The 19,179-nt window shown below is 38.8% G+C and overlaps 1 protein-coding gene across 1 annotated transcript; it reads left to right on the top strand.

The window, feature by feature from the left end:
- Positions 1–135: 135 nt before the first annotated feature.
- On the top strand, positions 136–6,421 carry LOC115376268 (spermatogenesis-associated protein 6-like). The gene is made up of 6 exons (XM_030075759.1): positions 136–176; positions 1,131–1,172; positions 1,428–1,552; positions 4,179–4,271; positions 5,974–6,244; positions 6,318–6,421. The coding sequence occupies exons 1-6, from the start codon at positions 167–169 to the stop codon at positions 6,419–6,421; spliced, it is 645 nt and encodes a 214-aa protein (XP_029931619.1). The 5' UTR covers positions 136–166.
- Positions 6,422–19,179: the final 12,758 nt, after the last annotated feature.

The raw sequence follows: 19,179 nt of genomic DNA, 5'->3' as shown, positions 1-19,179 counted from the left end.
CAAGGTTTGATCAAAAACCCTGTCACCTCCCATCTCATGAGGCCTGTTTGTGCTATGGGTCAGTTAAAATCATGTTTGCTGCACCTTTAATCAAATAAATATAGTTTGACCTTCTATCTCTGTCCAGATATTCAGGCATGCAGTTGACCCTGGAGACATCGCCATAATGCTTGAGTGTATGTTGCATTTTGTTTTACACAGTCACATACAGGTATGGAAGGCATCTGTCAATAAATGACATCAGCTACCTAGAACAATCTTATTCCACATACCATCATATGGCAAATATTACTATCTATTGAAATTATTTGAGTATTTCTAGTATTTTACCATTTTTTATTATTATAATTAAGTTAATTATTTTAGTCTTTTTGCTCAAAATATGTATTACCTTACAGAGTTCTCGGACACAGTTTAGTACATTAATGGTAAACCCTGAATGGGTCAAAATATACCTGTGCGGGCCGCCCAAGTATAACATACAGTGCATTCAGAAAGTATTCAGACCCCCTTCACTTTTTTCACTTTTGTTATGTTGCAGCCTGATGTTACAATCTTTTAAAATAATTTTTTCTCTCATTAATCTACACTCAGTACCCTATAATGACAAAGTGAAAACAGAATTTTAGAATTTTTTGCAAGTTTATTAAGAAGGATCCTTCCTTGACACTCTCGAAGCTTTTTTCCCCTCCTGTTTTTCTTTGCATGAGGAAATTGAAAGGCTTTCTTCTGAGCGACCCACAACTGTTTTTTCAAGAAGCATTTCATTTAATGCCACATGAGGGAGACAAATCATGTAGAAGTTCTGTACTGCAGTTTTAACCAGGCAATTATCCTTTTTGTTGTTTTTCTTCTTCTTAATAGCCATATCAGCCTCATACTGTATATCAGTCTAAGTCCAATTTAACATTCTTAATATTCATAGTGCAGCACATGTGCTATTAAATCATGTTAAGAAGTTCAGGATGTGGGGAGGAATGCTTGTATCATGAGCTGGCATATCACATCATTAACATGTTCTTAATATCGATCCATATTGTTATATTCTGTGTGTCTATATAACAGCAAACATCTTCTTTAAGTTTATGAACTGTGTAAATCTGACTAAACGTGATGTTTGTCCTCCTCAGATGAGACAGTCAGAGTTGAACTGGTGCAGCTGAGTCCTCCAGGTGCAGTAGTTCATTTTTCATACACAACATCATTCATTCATTTAAATGACTGCTCAAATTAAGTGGCAAATGCTGTCATGGCAGAAACTAAACGCCTTGGCCTAAGCGTTGCCCCTCTTTACAGACCACACACAAGGACAGGGGCAGCAATCAGTTAATGAATGATTTACGAGTGCTTTAAAGGCTACATCATCGTGATTACAGCTGTGGCGGCTTTACAGTCACTGAGTAACAGCAGGGATTTGGTGTTTTTAGCAGGTGAAGCTCTGGCCTGCTTCGAGGAAAATGCTCGACATTTCTTATTCCCTGAGCCCAAACTGGTTCCCTCCTTCTCTGGAGTGGACCAAGAGGTTCTGATGACCCGAGCCCCTCACTTTCCTGTAAGTCCACCCCTGTGCATGTAGTTTAAAGGGATCGTTAACCCATTTTGAAAAATGTGATATTGTTTCACCCCCTCTAGTTGTTATGTAGGACAGTACACAGCAAATATTCCAGTGCTGAATAACTCCCACACAGTTGATTTCAACACTTTTTCAGGGGTTATTTAGCTCTGTTTTCCAGAGTTAAATGAACACTTTCAAAACACACAGTGTTAAACGTTTAACACTGTGCCAGATTTCTTGTTTTAATTCATAAAACAGAGTTAAAGTATCACTGAGTGATTAGAAAAATAATTTTTAATAATTTTTTTTTACCATTTGGGCAGTGACAGTTACACTCCCTGAAGTGTCAAGTCGTCCAGTCATACAATTAAAACATTGTGAATAAAAGTATATTGTACAAACTTTCATTTGCAACATCACATGATCTTTGAATATCATGGTTTATGAAATTTAAGCCCAGATGATTTTATTTGAGACCTTTCCTCACTGCGTAGTACTCTGAATGCATGATGATGATACCTTGAGTGAGAGACGGTGAAAAAACTATGTTTCTTATTTGATGTAACAACAGGAATAAATTCCAGTTTGTGCTTCCTTCAGATATAATGTCACCAAACAACAGTGGGATGTTTTTAACAAGGCACAATGTCTGAATAGAGCTCAAACCAATGCCATTGCCAGCACTCTCCAAAATAATCTTTGTGGGACAGTTGTTTTGTTCTAAAAATCTATAATGAAAACCATAAATCCTGGAGAGCAAGTCCTGTTCTGATATAAAGTGTTCAATGAATTTTTTTTTTTCTTTCAAAACATATAGGGATTTCACTTGGGGATTTTCCTGGGGTGACTGGCTACACTTCAAACCTATCTTTTCCACACAGGATCACTATAGGATCATCCTCACTGTATACCATTTGACAGTCATTCTTCTCAATCAAACAAAGGCCACAGGCATGACGGCTACTGAATGACTCATTAAAACCAAGAATTGTGTGCATCGCTAGATTAGCTCCAGTGATCTGTGAGATTGTACCATATACCTTCTCATCAGAAAATGGAAGATGTAGCCCTTTGCTTTCCAGTTTTTTCACATCTTTTATCAACGGTTCCGGTAACATCAAAACCATAGTTGTGCAGGTCTTGTGCATGAAAAAGTGGAACCAAATGAATATTCATCAAAACTGAATTAAATTTTTTGGAGGCAAGTTTCTTACAACAAAATAAAGGCAGTCAATTTTGTGAATTCCACATTTGGAACCAAGACCAACGCTTTTTGCTGCCTTTTTGCTGTAAAAAAAGGGTGGATTTTTAAAATAACTTTCCTCAGAAAAGTCTGTGTGCATGTCAGGCTCTGATCTACACTCTTTATTTAGGAAAACACAAACTTCTGGATTTCTGCACATGAACTTCAGTGTTTCTAAAATTGGCACGTATCATTCACAGGTACTTGATCACAAGTAGCAGATTTCCGTGTTATTTCAAGTGGCTGAACAACTCCCCATTTTAGGTTGAAGTATTTATTTAATTTCCATTCTGTATTCAGATTTGTGAACGGGTTTTCAGTTTTTTCAAAAGATTCATTTATGACAGATATGATAAGGTCAGTTGTAGGCAAAGCAGAAATAATGGTATGCTTTGCTTGTGAGTGAACCTCATGTGTTAGTTCCTCCAGATCTACCAAACTGTTGGAAATCCCACTCCCCTGCAATTTGGCCACAATGGATGCACACATTTCTTTGGTTGGATCTTTAGTAAGTCCTGAATCACTGCTCTCAGAAGAAACACTGGAAGAAATACACTGATTTTGGAGATTAAACTGGTCCTCCATTACATGTGCTTTAGATGAAGTTGCAACTGTCTCAACAGATGAACACGGAACAGTTGGAGTTTGAGAAATTTGCTGAAAATTGCTATGAACACCATTAGGGTGTTTCCGAAAACCTGCATATGTTTGGAACTGATGCCTACAGCTTTGCTGACAGCAAAACAATTTAAAGTTAGGTCCAGAATTGTAACCATGTTCAACTTGTAAATGTGAAATCAACTGCTGACTGCTGGGGTACAGTTTCTGACACATAAAATAGGTCAGCATTGTTTTTACTGCTAACTCACAGATTGAGAGGACTTCTGGCTGGTTTTGCAGTCTGGATCTCAAGTCTCTCACTCTGGGTGACTCCTTCATTTCCCCACATCAATGTTATACATTGGTGGAATGTCTAAAAATTCACAAGTGCACCATTGTAAGATAAATTAAACACAAAAAGTACTTTGAAAAGTTCATCAAATGCTACAAGGGAGCAGTTTGCCTGGCATAGAATGAGATGCTTATCCATGGTAGTGTAGAAGCTGTCAGTCCTGCTCTTCTGATGCTCATTAGTGAGGATGTAAGGCTGCTGACCCTGCTGGCTGCAGAGATGCTCCTCCAAACTGCAGCATGACAAGGGATGAGATAAGGAAACTGACCATTAGACACAAGAATAATGTGCAGCCACAGAGAAAACTACATTATCGAAGTGATTATTAAAACATCTTTTCATTTCAGCTTGTGATTAGATCACCCAGGGTAAATGTTAAAGCCTAAGCATCTCTCTTTCATGAGATGTCCACTCTGTTTCCCATGCAGGGTATTGCTCCAAGACTGGAGTTTTCCACCAAAACAACCATCATTGAGTGCTCAGTTGATGCAGAGACAAACCATCACCCCAATATACCCATGGTAAAGATTGTATATCTTCTAAGGTTGGCCTTTAAAGCAAAACTAAACTTTGGTTGCGTGTTGGGTTGTGTAGTTCTCTGTATAGCTAATCTCCTCATTCTCTGTGCTCCCCTGGCCTACTAATCCACAATACTGGATTTCAGTATCTCCTTTCACTTTTATAGTGTGGTAAACAGATCCCAAAATAACACTTTTAGTGCACAACTGAACATGAACAAATTGGATTCCACCAATATATAAATAACAGCAAGTCCCAGTACCCACTTATTGTGTTATTACAATTACTTGTGAAAGCACCACTGGGTTGTTTCTTTCCTGGTCCAAGGCTACTATGTGGAAGTCCCCTGCAGACTACCAACCAGATCTAGTTTCCAATTCAAACAGGAAAATAACAAGAGAAGGGCAGTTCGGTTTCTTCAAAAAATGGGTACCAGGACTTCCTGTTTTTTTATGTTGGCATAATTTGTTTACATTTGTTCATGTGCTAAAAGTTTTATTTTGGAACCTGTTTTGCTCAAAAGTTTTGTTTCTCTTATGAAAGTGAGTAAAAAGACACAAATTCAGTGTGGTGAATTAGCAGCCCAAGGAGCATGGAGCAGCTGATGAGGATATTTCACCACCATGTGGAATCTTGCAACATTCACGTACAAAACCCAACTGTCTGCCAAAGTTGAATTTTGCTTTACATCTGCATTGTAATCTACTATATTTTCATTGTGTGTATTTACAGCAAGTCTTACACCCTTCATTTCACAAAATTCAATTCCAATTTCTAACTTTTACCTCAGTGACTTTCTGTTTGGTGTGTGTGCATGTATATCTCCATAGTATAGAACAAATGTAGTTTGTAACTGGGAAGGGTTTTCACAGACAGACATGATGCTTTTCAGTTATGGGGGTACACTGAAGTGCATTCTTGCTTCATGTGTCACTAAACCACAAAAGTCTCAAAACCATTAAAAACAACAAAAAACGTACTCATTGGAGCCAAGGCCAATAGAATATTTAAAAGGGCAGCCAAAGCAATGTTTGTGTGAAAGTTAAAAATCAAAGCTGTATTTTTCAGTGGCTACTGTGCAAGTTTTGACAGAGGACAGCTGCAGGAAAATCAGAGCTCTTACAACTTTTGCCTTGATTTCCTTTGTTTAGGACACAATATTTTTGCACTGTAACTGCAAATACATTGTGATTTGTGTCAGTTTTCTAAATCTTTAAATTTGATCATTTTTGTGCAAAAACAACAACAACAACAACAAGTATTATTCATTGTTTCTCTAGATATATCATTTTGTCAGGGTGGCCAAGTCGTTCAAACAACATTTAGACCATCACTGGTCTCTCAAATTCTAATATCGATGATACTGATACTACTAATACTAATACCGATAGTCAAATTACTACTGCTACTACAACTACTACTACTACTATTACTAGTAATAATAATAGTGAAAATAATACATATACATGCATGTTTGTGTGGAATCTGTTTTAAATGTGTCATTTGACATCAAGTCAGCTTAAGGTATTTCCATATGTAATCAGTCAAACTGCATCTTATTCATCATATTAAAGGTGAGGACATTGACTTGGCCAAAGCTGATTTTTAATAAAACATTAATAAAATCGGCCACTTGTATTGATTGAACCAAGTGTCTACTAAGTGTTTTTTATATGAACAGTGTTGCGTCAACCTTAATTCCAGAGGCCAGTGGTGAAGAGGCCCAGGAAACGCTCCAGCAGGCCGAGGACCTCCTCTCCACGGAGGAAACGGTCTCAGACCCTGGAGAGGAGACGAGACGGCGGGATGGCCAGAGATCAGCGCAACACGGCTAAGTCGGCAGCAGAGGCTCTCAGATCCCGGTCCCTGTCCCCACTGAGAGCCGGAAACAACCAGCATTTGACCCGGTTCAGCCTGGACTCCAACACCGCTGACCGGGCTAAGTGGGACACAGTGGCCACCTCCCATCCGGCAAGTACACCTCACGTTAAATGGAGCATGATGGCATCTCTGTGTTTAACTCAAAACCTTGATGCTTGCTTATGAAGCAGCAACCAAAACAGCTCCTGCTTTCCTGAACTCCCTCATCCCGCTCACTATGCTGCTGATGAAAGACGTCTGGTACGACCACCGCATGGCTGAAAGTCACTAGCTAGACTCTTCTAGTGGTGGAATGAGTCACCAAACTTCATTTGATCCACAGAGTCCGTCTCAATCTTTCAGAAAAGGCTAAAGACCTTTATTGTTGAAGATTGTTGCATGGATGAGCTTTATTTAAAACCACAAAACTTTGTTTGAAATTCTAATGGAGATTCCAAGGTTTCCAAAGAACCCAAACATGTCCTGCGAAATTCCAGGGAAATGTGTATAAAAGGATGCACAATAAAATGCAATGATTTCCTGAGCACTGCTTTAATTGAGATGAGCCATTTTTATAGGTGTAGCTATGAGATAAAAGTATGAGCCCTCTCACCTTTGGACACTATAGCTGCTCTGAATTTACAGCAAATGTTTTATGGCAGTCTTTATTCATGGAGTCCACTTGTTGATGAGCTGCATTGCAGTGTTCAAGTTCAACTTCATGTTTATTCAGTGCCCTTAATAACAGTTAGTCCCAAGGGGCTTCACAGATCCACAGTTTAGTTCTGGATGTAAATCCTCATAGCTCATAGCAGGCAAGAAAAAAACTCCAATAAATGCCACAAATGGCCTGAGCTCAGATTTGAACCCAGGATACTGCGATCAGGACTCAGCCTTGGCACATGGTGTGTGCTCTTATTCGGTGAGCCACTAGGGTGCTCCCAAATACAGCTTTAAACAGTAATTTCAGCAAAACCATTGTCTGTTCACCCAGTGATCATGAGTGTATTTTAATTTTAGGAGGTGGCACTTGTGAAATGACATTAAACCTTCTTTGAGCGGTTTAAGGCGGTTATTTTTAGCAATGTTAGCTGGGGGAAGTCCACCTCAATGGCAGGAGGCTAACAGTTAGCATCTGGAGCATCCAGCCAGTATCCAGCACTCAGTAACAATGAGAGGAAGATAGCACCACTCCTGTCCAACATAACAGCTAGTTGGGTCAATGAGGCTGTACTGACCTACTGACCTGTACCTGCCCTGCTCAGTGTGTCATCATTTTATTGTTTCTAGATGTTGGCCTCATGGCCTGGAGCCAGTCGATGTGCCGCGCCCCACCATTCAGCACTGCTTAACAACACCTCCTCCCCTTTGACCCAGTCTTCATCCACAGGTAAGCAAACTCATATAAAGCAGTTGTTGTTGCTGTCCTCTGTTTACATGCAGTCATATTTTACTGGCCACAATGATATGCTGAAAAAAGGCATGGTTTATGACCCCAAATCACTTTAAGTGCTTATAAAATTTTACTGTGAACCTGTTTTGTGACCATGATTCAATCTTCTGGATCTTCCCCTCTCTTTGCTGTTTAGTGAGATATTCTTCAGTGGGCAGAGGAAAATATTTCTCCAATGGTTTGGTAGGAGTCATTTATTTCGCTGTTCTTGTTTAATGTCAGCCTGATATTCAGACTGAATGGCCATTCTGTTTCCACTCCATTATTCTGCCTGAAAGCTGCTTTAGAGACAGTACACAGTGTTACTGCCACTGAGTCTAATTTAGCTACTTTATAACATTCATGCCAAGTCAATTTGTTGGTGAAAGGGGTCATAAGAATGCAAGAGCTTTATACTGCCGATGAAAAACATTTGGATGAATTATTCAGTGAAGTCTGGATAATGCTAGCTCTATTCCAGGGTGTTAGTATCCACCACAAGTTAAAATTATGTGCTACCACCAACAAACATTAGCAAGCTAACAGAGTTAGGCTTAGGCACTAAAACTACTTGGTTAAGGTTAGGGAAAGGTCATGGTTGATGTTAGAAAGCTACCGTTTAACATAGGAGTTTGGTTAGGTTTACGTATTTCTGTTAGACCAGACTGCACAAAATAGGGAGAAGGCGCTGTTGCTCCAGCACAAAGAGCTCAAGAATTCAATGTTTCAGGAAACGACTGATGGTGGAGGGAGTGAAAGGTCAATGGAAAAGTTTCTTCATAATATTCATAAGAATGGCAGGCAAAGGGAAGTGAAACATGACGTAAGAGGGTTTATGGTCAATGTGGTTTAATATTAACATAACTTGGCATGAAAAAATTTCATTGATCTGAGATAGAAGCTTCTAACGTTCTCAACAATTGTCAGTTGCTGGCATAGAGATATGTTACCATAGTGGTAATCTGTTGGGATAAGATTATCTGATGGTAAAAGACTGATTTTGCTTAGCCTGATCTAACCAACAGAAGGTGTTAATTCCTTTATGCTACCATCAGCAGGTTGGAATGAAATCTGGAGAGGACTCAAGCTCTTCAGAAACAGAAGATCCCAACCCTTCACCAATGTGCCGATCATACAGGGAACAGGCTAGCCAGAGTCGGTCAGTCCCTCCAATACTTGAATATTCTCATGTAAAATCATGATATGTTACAGGACTACACCAATGATTCTGCATGTTTAGTGTAATATCTATAAAATGTGTGCACTTCATGTTTCTGCTAATCTTTCCCCAAGCCAGCAGTCATATTTTAGAGCCAATTACCAGTTCTGTAGTTTATGAATGGCGATGACTTTGTCAGCCACAGAAGCAAAACATTATAAGGAGGGTGTTTCAACCAAAAACTCATATTTAATTTGCAAAATGGTTTGTTGCAATGTTTAAAGTGGGGAAACGGGCCAAACATTCAAAATCTCTTGCATGGTCCTATAAAGCTGCACTAGATACTATTTTTATGTAGAAATCCAGCTGTCCTATCAGCTTATATACATAAGCACTGTAACAAAGAACAGTTACTGCGTAAAAGTAACTGTGTGTTAGGCAAGGGCTCTTAGGGTGCATTCAAATGGAGGTTTTCCCTCTCCTGTTAAAAACAGCAAGGCTCATCCGGTCTCCTTGATCACATGTTTTTAGGGTGCGACCAGCTTTGGCAGGACCACAATGCAATTGACACAAATGCACTTCAGTGTCAAGATGATAGTGGCTGTCAACAGAGATGAGGATATATCAGCTAACATGAGCTAATGTTTCATCGCCATATCAGGTTGCCTCCCCTCGTCTGTCTTGCGGTCACTTTGTCTTGTTATATGAAACACAAGAGGAGATTTTGTGGCTTGCTGTTATAACAAAGCCAAGAGCGTTCAGAGCAGAACTAAAATGTTGCTGTAATAGCATGCTAAGCCAGTGATTTTCAAACTGTGGTTTCTGGCCCACTGGTGGGTTGTAGTGTGGACATTTGTGGGTCAATGGATCATTCACCACACCCAGCAGTGATAATGCCTGGAGAATGGTAGCAGCATTCTTAGCTCATGGACCAATGTTTAAAACCAAGAGCAAGTGATTCACTGCATAAAAACAATGATAGGGAAAACTAAAGAGGCACCACATAGAAAGCCTATGTGGTGCCTCTTTAGTGATGAAATGTACATTGATTATAGTTTTATAGCCTGTCAAGAGCCTGATGGTGCTGTAGCCACCAAATGTGTTCTGAGCAAAGTTGGCACATGGTGACGCTGAATTCTCCTGTTTATTGTAAATGACATGTCCAACAAATAATGATAACAACAATGATTTACAGCTAAATATAGAGGAAATATAGAATTCATCCCAATGATGGAAATATGTGCATTGAGAACGTATAGTCAGGTTTTAGCCTTGATATGTGGTACTGGCTCTACCAGGTAAACCACTGCTATCGGATCTTTTTGATGTGGAACATTGCACACATTAAAAGAGTGTGTAACGCCAAGTGGAGTCGTCTTCAAATATATGTTGCAGTTATATTGCGTCATCTGATTCTGCTATGATTAATTCTCATATATACATTTGGTCACACAGCTGTACGTGTTTGACATGATAATCTCATAGCTTGCACTCACACAGCTGCCCTACAGGAACATTCCTGCAAATGTTACAACGTCCTGAGCAGGAAGATTGCCACACCAGAATATTGCTTCCGTTCACACACTACAGTATGCCATAACTTCTCCAGAAATAGACTGTGTAAAAGAAAATAAAATCATGACATACAAGTGAGAGCTTTTCTTATTTCCAACAAGAATCTTCCTGTTAAATATGTTCTGAGATGGTGCAATTTGTTTCTTTAGAATGTCCTGTTGTTCATTGTTCCCATAGAGAAACTCAGAAACATTTTTTTATTTGAATGTAATCAATGTAAAGAAGTATGGACAAGTATGGAAGCAATAGGTTTGGACATTGACATCAATGTAAAATCTGTAAAAAAAAAATATGTAAAATAAGTCAGTGCCTTTAGGTCTCTGAAGCCATAAGCAAAACAGAACCTCCCAGATTCACCACTGGAGATGATTAAAGACTATATTCGTGCTTTGTGCTTGAATATTAGCCAAGCTTTTTTGTGGTTGGTTGGGATGGCTTCTAGCATATGTCAGTCTACCACAGATTGTCCTGCTATGACTGTCGGTGTGCAGGTCCCGGTGCATCTCCCCTGGCTTATGGGAAGAGGTGCAGGAGCGTGTCCGAGGACTCCTGACAACACCAAAAGCCAAGCGACGACTTCTCCACGTGAGTAATTCTTAATGGATGACGTGCGCTTATGGAAAGAGCTTTACCTGGACTGCTGATGTGTAATATACATGGATATGTTTTATTCTTGACTTTGAACGGAGAGTTTTAGTGTCACCGATCATCAAGGTGAGTGATGACATGAGTCATGTTTCCATCAAGCTTTTTCAATGGGCACTGTCCTGTATCGAGTAAAAATCAATACTCCAGAATTGGGCTACAAGTTTACAGTGGGTAAACGTTTTATTTGATGAAAAGAAATGCAATAAATTGCAATGGAAATGCATTGCATGAGCGTAGGATAAAATCATTCGTTGCTTGACTTCAGCCATAGCAGAAGCAGGTAAATGTGGACAGAGGAAGAAATAAAAACATTCGTTGTCTGATAATATGCAAAAAAAAAAAAAAAAGTGGCAATATTAATGGGAAAAAGCAGCACAATGCAACTACATGTGAAGATTTGGAAATAGCACCTCTTTTGATAGATTTTGCCTGAGTACTGAATGATGACACAGGGCTGTAGGCTACATTTTATGTGCTCTTACAGATGGAAATACACCTTCATTTGCTTTATTTGTTTTGCAAGATTTAATAATTTGCTTATAGTTCATGCAAATGTTGGATGGAAGCGCCGCTATGACAAGTATTCAGTTTAGAGTGACTTCCTCCACTTGTTGGTGATCTGGCTGATGTGATTTCAATATGCTGTTTTTTTTTTCTCTGATTTTTTTTTTTTTTTTTTTTAGGGGGCATTTGTTGGTAAGCTTGTACTTTGGCACTGTCATGTTGCAGAAGTTCTCTCTGGTAAAGACTAATTGACCTTTTTTTTATGTTAATAGGGCATTCAAATTAATAGTTTGCGCACTGACTCATTACAAATTCTTGACCCTTTGAAACCTGAAACCCACAACGAAATGATCAGGAAAGAAAGAAAATAATCCAAAAATCACAAGATAAATAAATAAATAAGTGAATAAAAAAATGACATGACTTTTGTACAGAGGCTGAAATAAATAATGATTCACAACCTTTCAAAATGCAGTTCCACCCATGGAATTAAACAGTCTGTGCTGTAAGTGATAAGAGCACAGATCCAACAGAAACATCTAGCATAGAGCTAATGTGTCACCAGAATACTGGATTTTCAGTCATTTTGGCTGAGTTGTGAATGTCATTGACCTTATGTGACCTTATCTTAAACCATAGCAGTCCATTGATTTTTACAAGGAAACTGTCCATTTGTCTACTCGTCATTCATTAAACACATTTCCCTGACAATAACTTCTTTGTGGAATGATAAAGGTTAACTCATCGGGGACACAGTGCCAAGGAAATATTTTTAGAAGATGTTAACACAACTCCCTGCACAATGAGTTTTGAAAGTGAGGAATTGCAACACCTTACGGCACCACATGTGAGGGCTTGTTTAGGATAAAATGGGTGTATGTATCTACATATCCTGTTAAAAGTATTTCTCTTGAAATAACCCACCAAAGATTTCCATTTCACTCTCATACTTAGTAGTGTATTATCTACAAACTGTGTATATTTCATGTTTCTGCCTTTCCCAAAGCAAGCAGGCATATTTTTTTATCTCCAATATCAAACTCCAAACTTCCTTCACACCAGTATTCCCTCACCGTAATAAAGTTGTCCACATCAATTTTCCTAAAAGCTGTTGTGTTTTGATGACTTGGAATTAGGCGGAGTGAAGTCTCTCCACCTCAGAAAATAGTAAAAGAGGAAATGTTTGCTTTATGCAGCCAATTATCAGTTTCATGGTTTATGAATGTTAACAGCAAAGTTTCATTAGCCTGAAGTATGCCAACCCAGGCCCAGCACCAGGATGAAGGGACTGACTACACCCAACAAACAGCACTGTCCATCGCTCTGAAACAATGACTAAGCGATAGTCTCTATTGAATTCCAGTTGTCTAAAACTGTTCTTTGTTTCTTTGTGAGGCTCTTGACTCCATTGGCAGCAGCGGCCTTTTTTTCGCCGGCATGTAAGCTAGGCCATAGTGCGACTTTCTATTCAATATAGTATAAGGATAATTTTGGTTGATACAAGTATTGACTTCTTCTTCTTCCAAATGGATTCAAATGTGTCTGGCTGGCCCACTCTCAAAAGGCATAGTTAGCTCAGTATTCAACTGTGCACCATGGTAGTGCAGTACAGCCAAACTGTCATGCACAAAAGAACATGGTGTGTTTAGGTCTTTTGGAAAACGTGCCTCTTTTAGGCTATTTATCTCGTTAATGTAAATAATGCACATTAGATTGAAAAATGCAGTATTGGTTATTAAAATAATGTTTGTTGGCAACCCCCACAGATGTTGGACTTCACTGCTTTCATGTGAGCCCAGTGGCCTGAAAAGTTAATCACTTCTCATGTCTTGTGGTATTAAGAGTACATGTTTGGAAAATGTAGCTGTGTTTGTCCTAAGCCTTGCCCATTGCTACAACCGCTTGAAGCCAGCTGACCTGAAAAGTTAATCACCGACTAAAGATCAACTTTGCCACGAATGTTTGTGCCAATCTGTCTAATACTTTTTGAATTATTCTGCTGGCAGATGGAAGGATAGACAGGGAGGATTCGCCTCCTGGAATGTGCTAAACATCACAGAGACAGTCTGATCTAAGAGTGTATGTGGGGGATTTGTCCATTATAGACATAATTGTTCGGTAAAGTTGTTGTATGTGCTGGTGTATTTCAGGGGGCCACGGTCTCTGAGGTGGATGAGGTTTTCGCCCGGAGGTCCATCTCTCCTGGTCCGCCATGACGAAGAAAGAGGAAAGTGGTCTGTGCCTCCATGTATGTTTCATGATCCGCATGACTAACAGCTGCCATTTCCTCTTCAGTGCATGTGTCTTTTAACACTCTGGATGTAAAGCAGATCTGTGCCTAGAACACCATCAAACACAATCAAGTTCAGACGGAAATCAAAAAGTTAAACCAACATGATGATGCTTGCTTACTTGAAAAAACACAAAAACTCAAAAGGTTTACTGTTGTGAGAAAACCTTTTTCTTTCTCTGTCTTTTGTTTTTCCATAGATAAATGTCAGTGGCACCAGGAGCTATAGCATTGGTAGTACAGCTGCATTTCTTTCACTGCCATGTTTTGCCATGCAAATGGGTTGAGTCTGTCACTTCATTTACTTGAGGGTTAAAAAACAATACATTTTTCTTATTTATTTATTCATTTTTGCTCAATCCATGTACAAAAAAAAAAAAAAAAAAAGCAGCCATTTAAGCAGCTATTAAATTGGAGTTTAAAGTTTTGGTGCAACAGGATTAAATCTAGTAAAATACAGGTACATATAGGTGTATCCCTACTCTAAATTGAATCTTTCTTTAATTTTAAACCAGTTTTAAACTATAGTGCAACACAAGTTTATGTTAAACCATGATTGGATGTGGTTTAAAAATTCATTCTTGAGGGTGCAACCCAGTCTTAGTGTTGCATTGCTTCTTGTTTACACACAAATATTCACTGTAATGAGGAGCTGGATTTTCATTTCTTATTCTACATGTTTAACATCCTCTGTCTTTTTTTATTCTTCATGCAGACCAACAGGTCAACTTGGAGTTGAAGTCTTCAGATGTCACGGTTCACTGGTGTGGTTGTGTGTGTGCGTGCAAAATAAACAGAAGTGTTGTTATGATGGCATATCTGGAAGATCTCTTGTTTAACTTGCACACCTCCTGTGTTAATGTCTGGTAATGATTTTTTTTCCCAATTGAATAAAGCTCATGGTTTTTTCTTAAATTTGACCACAGCCTGTAGCAAGATGGGTTGACGTCATCTGATGCCTTCCAGTTCAGCGACCAAGCTGACTTTGTTGAGTCCTCGGGTTTATTACTCCAAAGCCACTATAAAAGCAAATTATGTGTGTGACGATGCAGCTCTGTGTGAGCTACCACCATATATCAGAGAAATGGCTGCCCACCTAGACTGTTAGGCATTAAGCCCGGGCTCTTTCAGGAACATTGTGATCAGTTGCAGTCTGGGCGCTGCACTTGATGTCTATTTCAGTCACCTATACCAGTGGTTTTCAACGTAGTGTCCGGGGACCCCAGGGGTCCTTGAGAATTCTCCATGGGGTCCTCAGCAACATGACAAATGGTTTAATTTCACTGTAATTTCATTTATTAGAAATTGTTTGTAATGCAGAAAATTTTTGAGGTATGACATCTAAACAGTTTAACCCCTTGAAACTTGATGTCTTTCAAAAACAAAAGATGCAAATTAGAAAAAAATAATTGAAACATTAGTTAAAAGAAGAAACAAAGCAGAACAACAAAAGGAAATTGCTGGAAAATTACTAAAAATTTACTAGAAATTTTGAAAAAAACAAAACAAAAAACAGTAAAACTACATAATTACTGAAATGATACCTAAAGGTCAGATCAATGATGCTGGATTTTTTTGTGTTAAAATATATGAAATACCAGCATTTAATACTAAACACAAACCAAAATATATCTTCTCTTGAAATGCCGTCTTCATAGCTCAGCCTCAGCCTAGTGTTACATCTCTGATGCTACTTAATGTCAGTAGTAACAGCATAAGGCATGATAGCAGTAAAAATAAAAATGAAGCATCAAGACAGCCACAGCTAGCCAGTTTTCCTGTCAGAAATGGGAGACAATTTTAGACGACCAACAAATAGGTCGATTATTCCGTTTCAGAGGATGCTGTTTTTTGCTTCATTTGCCGGTATTTTGAAGGTTTGTTACTTAGACTGGATGAGAGAAGTGCAGCACGGCCATTCCTCAAGTCAGGTTTCACCTTCTTGGGGAATATGCATGCACAGCCAAGGGAGCATTCAGCATGCCCATTGTACAAAAGTGCTGTGAAGGCATGGATTGGTTACAAAGATCTTTGCCCTGGTAAAAAGCTGTCTGTAGAAACAGTCATTAACAGCAACAGATCAGCCGAGGTGAGAGAAAATCAAGCTTTTTAAAAAAAAAAAAAAAAAAAAAAGTTTTGTTACCTGGGTCATTAGAGTCTGCTCTTTTGTGGACATAAGGAGCGCCAGGAGTCAAGCAACAGGGGAAACTTTACTGGTGGTACAGAACTGTCCAGAAACTGTTACTGTGCTACAAGGCAGTCAAGCCCATTTTGGATGCCACTGCTACTCTTCCAAGGATGGACCGGTTGAGGCTGCTGGTCTACAGGCAAAACTGGAGTCAAACAATTTTTTTGTGCAACTTCACATAGTGAAGATGATTTTAGCTATTTTTATTTGGACAGCCTGAACAGCTGCAAGAGTCTGGCCTTGCTGTCCTCAAAGCAGTAGTTCTGATTAAGACGACAAGTTGAGATGATCAGATCTGCTGCTGAATGGGAGACACTCAGAAAAGGCAAAAAACTTTGCTGTCACATTTTGTATATCGCCTGAGGAAAAAGCCATGGTGTCCTACTCCACACTACAGAGGTTTTCACCTGAATGTCACAGGAATGTGGCAATTGACAACACTGACAAAATGCCATAGACTGTTTCATTGCTGAATTCAGTCGCCGGTTCAGTGACAGTGACAGCTTCCTTTAGTCACTAGAGGTTTTTGACAAAAGCTCACCTGAGTTCATGGATCCCACCAAAGCTGGCAAATTTACAAAATTGTGCTACAGTGTCAGGTAAGCACTGCCAGGACGTTGCTAACTACAGAGGCCACTCAAACAGAAGACAATATTCTGTTAGATCTCATAAGATTGCAGTCTTTGCTAGTTGCATTCACTGAAGTGATCAGACTGTTCCAAACTGTGGTAACTCTACCCATCTCAACAGCTTCAAATGAGCACGTTTTCTTGGTCCTTAAAAGAGTCAAGACATACCTGAGGACCATGATGGGAGATGGAAGACTAAGCCACTTGATGATAATGTCAGTGGAAAAAGAACTGGTGAAAACATTCAATTTGGAGGAACTGGTGACTACATTTACATCAGCTGTGACCTTGCCTCTACCCCCATGGACTAACCTAATGAGTTTACTGTGAGGACAAAAAAGGTCAGATGCATCTTTCTATGTATCCATGTCACTTTAACACCCCAATCCACAATTTGTGAGATACACTAGGAATCACAAAATCTTTGAGCTGAGTAGTTTCAGGCTGCTTTGTCTAGACCTACAGAAACAATATAGAAGAGTCCACACAGTTGGTAAATCAGTTTTCCTGTTGCCATTCTCAGATTATTTGGTCCAGGGAGTTTATGTTATTTAATGGTGCAATTATGGTAATAATTAACGTTTGGTGCAGCGCAACTTTCCAATGTGATGCATACACTATAGTTGGGTTTTGTCATCACTTTTGTCACTTTGGTTCCCAGTTGGTGGGTCACGGTCCTAAAGTGGACCGCAGATTGATTCTTAGTGGACCACGGACATGTGGGTCCAAAAAATAAAAATATTAAAAAACAATAAAATAAAGGAATATGCTGGTATCTTTCATTTTGAACTACCCTTGCCCATTGCCCAGACTCACATCAAAAGATAGTTGTAGGAAAAAAATTACTTTGATAATATATATATATATATAAAAAACACCTGTTTACAGTACAAACAGTACAAGGTGAAAAATAAAACATTCAAAAACTATATAAAATACTTTAAAAAACTGAAATTTTTAAAATTATTTAAAAAAAAAATGTAATTAACACAGGGTTTGAATGTGTACACTCATTTAGACAAAACTCAGCAGTTTATGACAAATAAAATGTGCAATGGTGTCAGCAGTGGTTTTTGATGGGAATGATGGGAATTCCATTTCCTGACAAAAGGGTACATGAAGGCGTTGTGGATTACTGCTGTGATCATTTTGTGAAATCAAACTGCTTTATTCTGAGGTTCACCAATGTATGCACCAATGTATGTAACCCTGACCCATGACCAGGGTGACTGCAGACCCCAACACAGAGTCCATTGACCAGTATGGGTTTTTAAGACTGATACTAATTCAGATTTCTCTTTTAACTGAAGCTGCCGATTGCTGATGTTTTGTGCTGACAATCACCATCTTTAAATTTAAAAAGGTACAGAAAGGTGCAGAAAGAAAGAAAGAAAGAAAGAAAGAAAGAAAGAAAGAAAGAAAACATCTCTGACCACTCCCAATGATCCTAAACAATCTCTTCATTTCCCGTATCATGGTACATATGGCTACCAAAATTGAAGATAAAACATCTGACACAAAAAACGGGCAACTATTTGTTTTTATTAGCTTGCAGTTACATACAATCTAGTACATGTTGATTCATATACTGTAGTTACTGAAGTACTTGTACAGAGAAGTCATTGGTTAATGCCAAGGTGTGCTTTTGAAATGTCAAATACAACCTGATTTGCGAGCTTTTTCTGTACCTCACCTCAAAAAAACATCTTATCTGATCAATAAAGGATTACAAACAAGCAGTTCTTAACTTTCAATCACCCTCATGTTTCATTTCAAATGTGACCCATTTGGCAGTGTTGGGACGACACACCAGAGTCCAGTGCTATGTTCCACAGATGTTCCAGAGATGTAAAAAAAGAACTTCTATCTTCCTATTACAAAACAAACAACAAAACAAAACAAAACAAAACAAAAAAAAAAAAAACATGACAATGACCCTTAAAGTCAATAAGTATTGTTCAAGATTTCTGGATCCCAAGGTTTCCAAGACTGAGTTATGTGATATCATGTTACCATGGCAGCGTAAGCTGTGAACGCAGCCGGACTTTGAACATGAAAATATACTCACATTAAATATCCTGCATCATAAGACCTTAAATCTTGAAAACCCTAAATACAAATGTGAAAAGTTGCTCTCACAGTTACTGATGTTCTGGGCTAAGTAGATAAAAAAAAATCACTGACAAAACGTGTGCAGTGTGGGTAGCAGTGTAAACATTGGTCTTTCCAAGCTGCACCACTGGAAAACACGGGCTGAGATTTCTTGATGGGAATTTTCGACTTCTGACTTTGTATGGACCGCAGCATACAGGACGCAGCTGTGCTGTAAAACACCCTGTAACCCTTGAGCCCAGGGCGGGCCTTTTATCTAACCCTCTGCTTCCCACTTCACATGCCCATGAGCCAAAACAAATAGATTTTTCCGCTCAACTAAGTCAGGTGTTTTTTTTTTTTTTTTCAATATTTAACATACTGTATTTTCCAATTATCTATGTATTTTGTTTTTATCTGTTGCACTTTATGTCCTTTTAGCCGCTACATGTGGTTTGTGTATCAATGTGTTTCATTCTGCTGCAAAACTAACTGCCCCTCTGGGGACAAATAAGCTTAAAATGGACTTGAGTC

The sequence above is a fragment of the Myripristis murdjan genome, chromosome 18, assembly GCF_902150065.1.
Source record: "Myripristis murdjan chromosome 18, fMyrMur1.1, whole genome shotgun sequence".
NCBI classification, from domain to species: Eukaryota; Metazoa; Chordata; class Actinopteri; order Holocentriformes; family Holocentridae; genus Myripristis; species Myripristis murdjan.
Note: the sequence above shows the minus strand (reverse complement) of the source record. Positions and strands in the feature narration are given on the sequence as shown.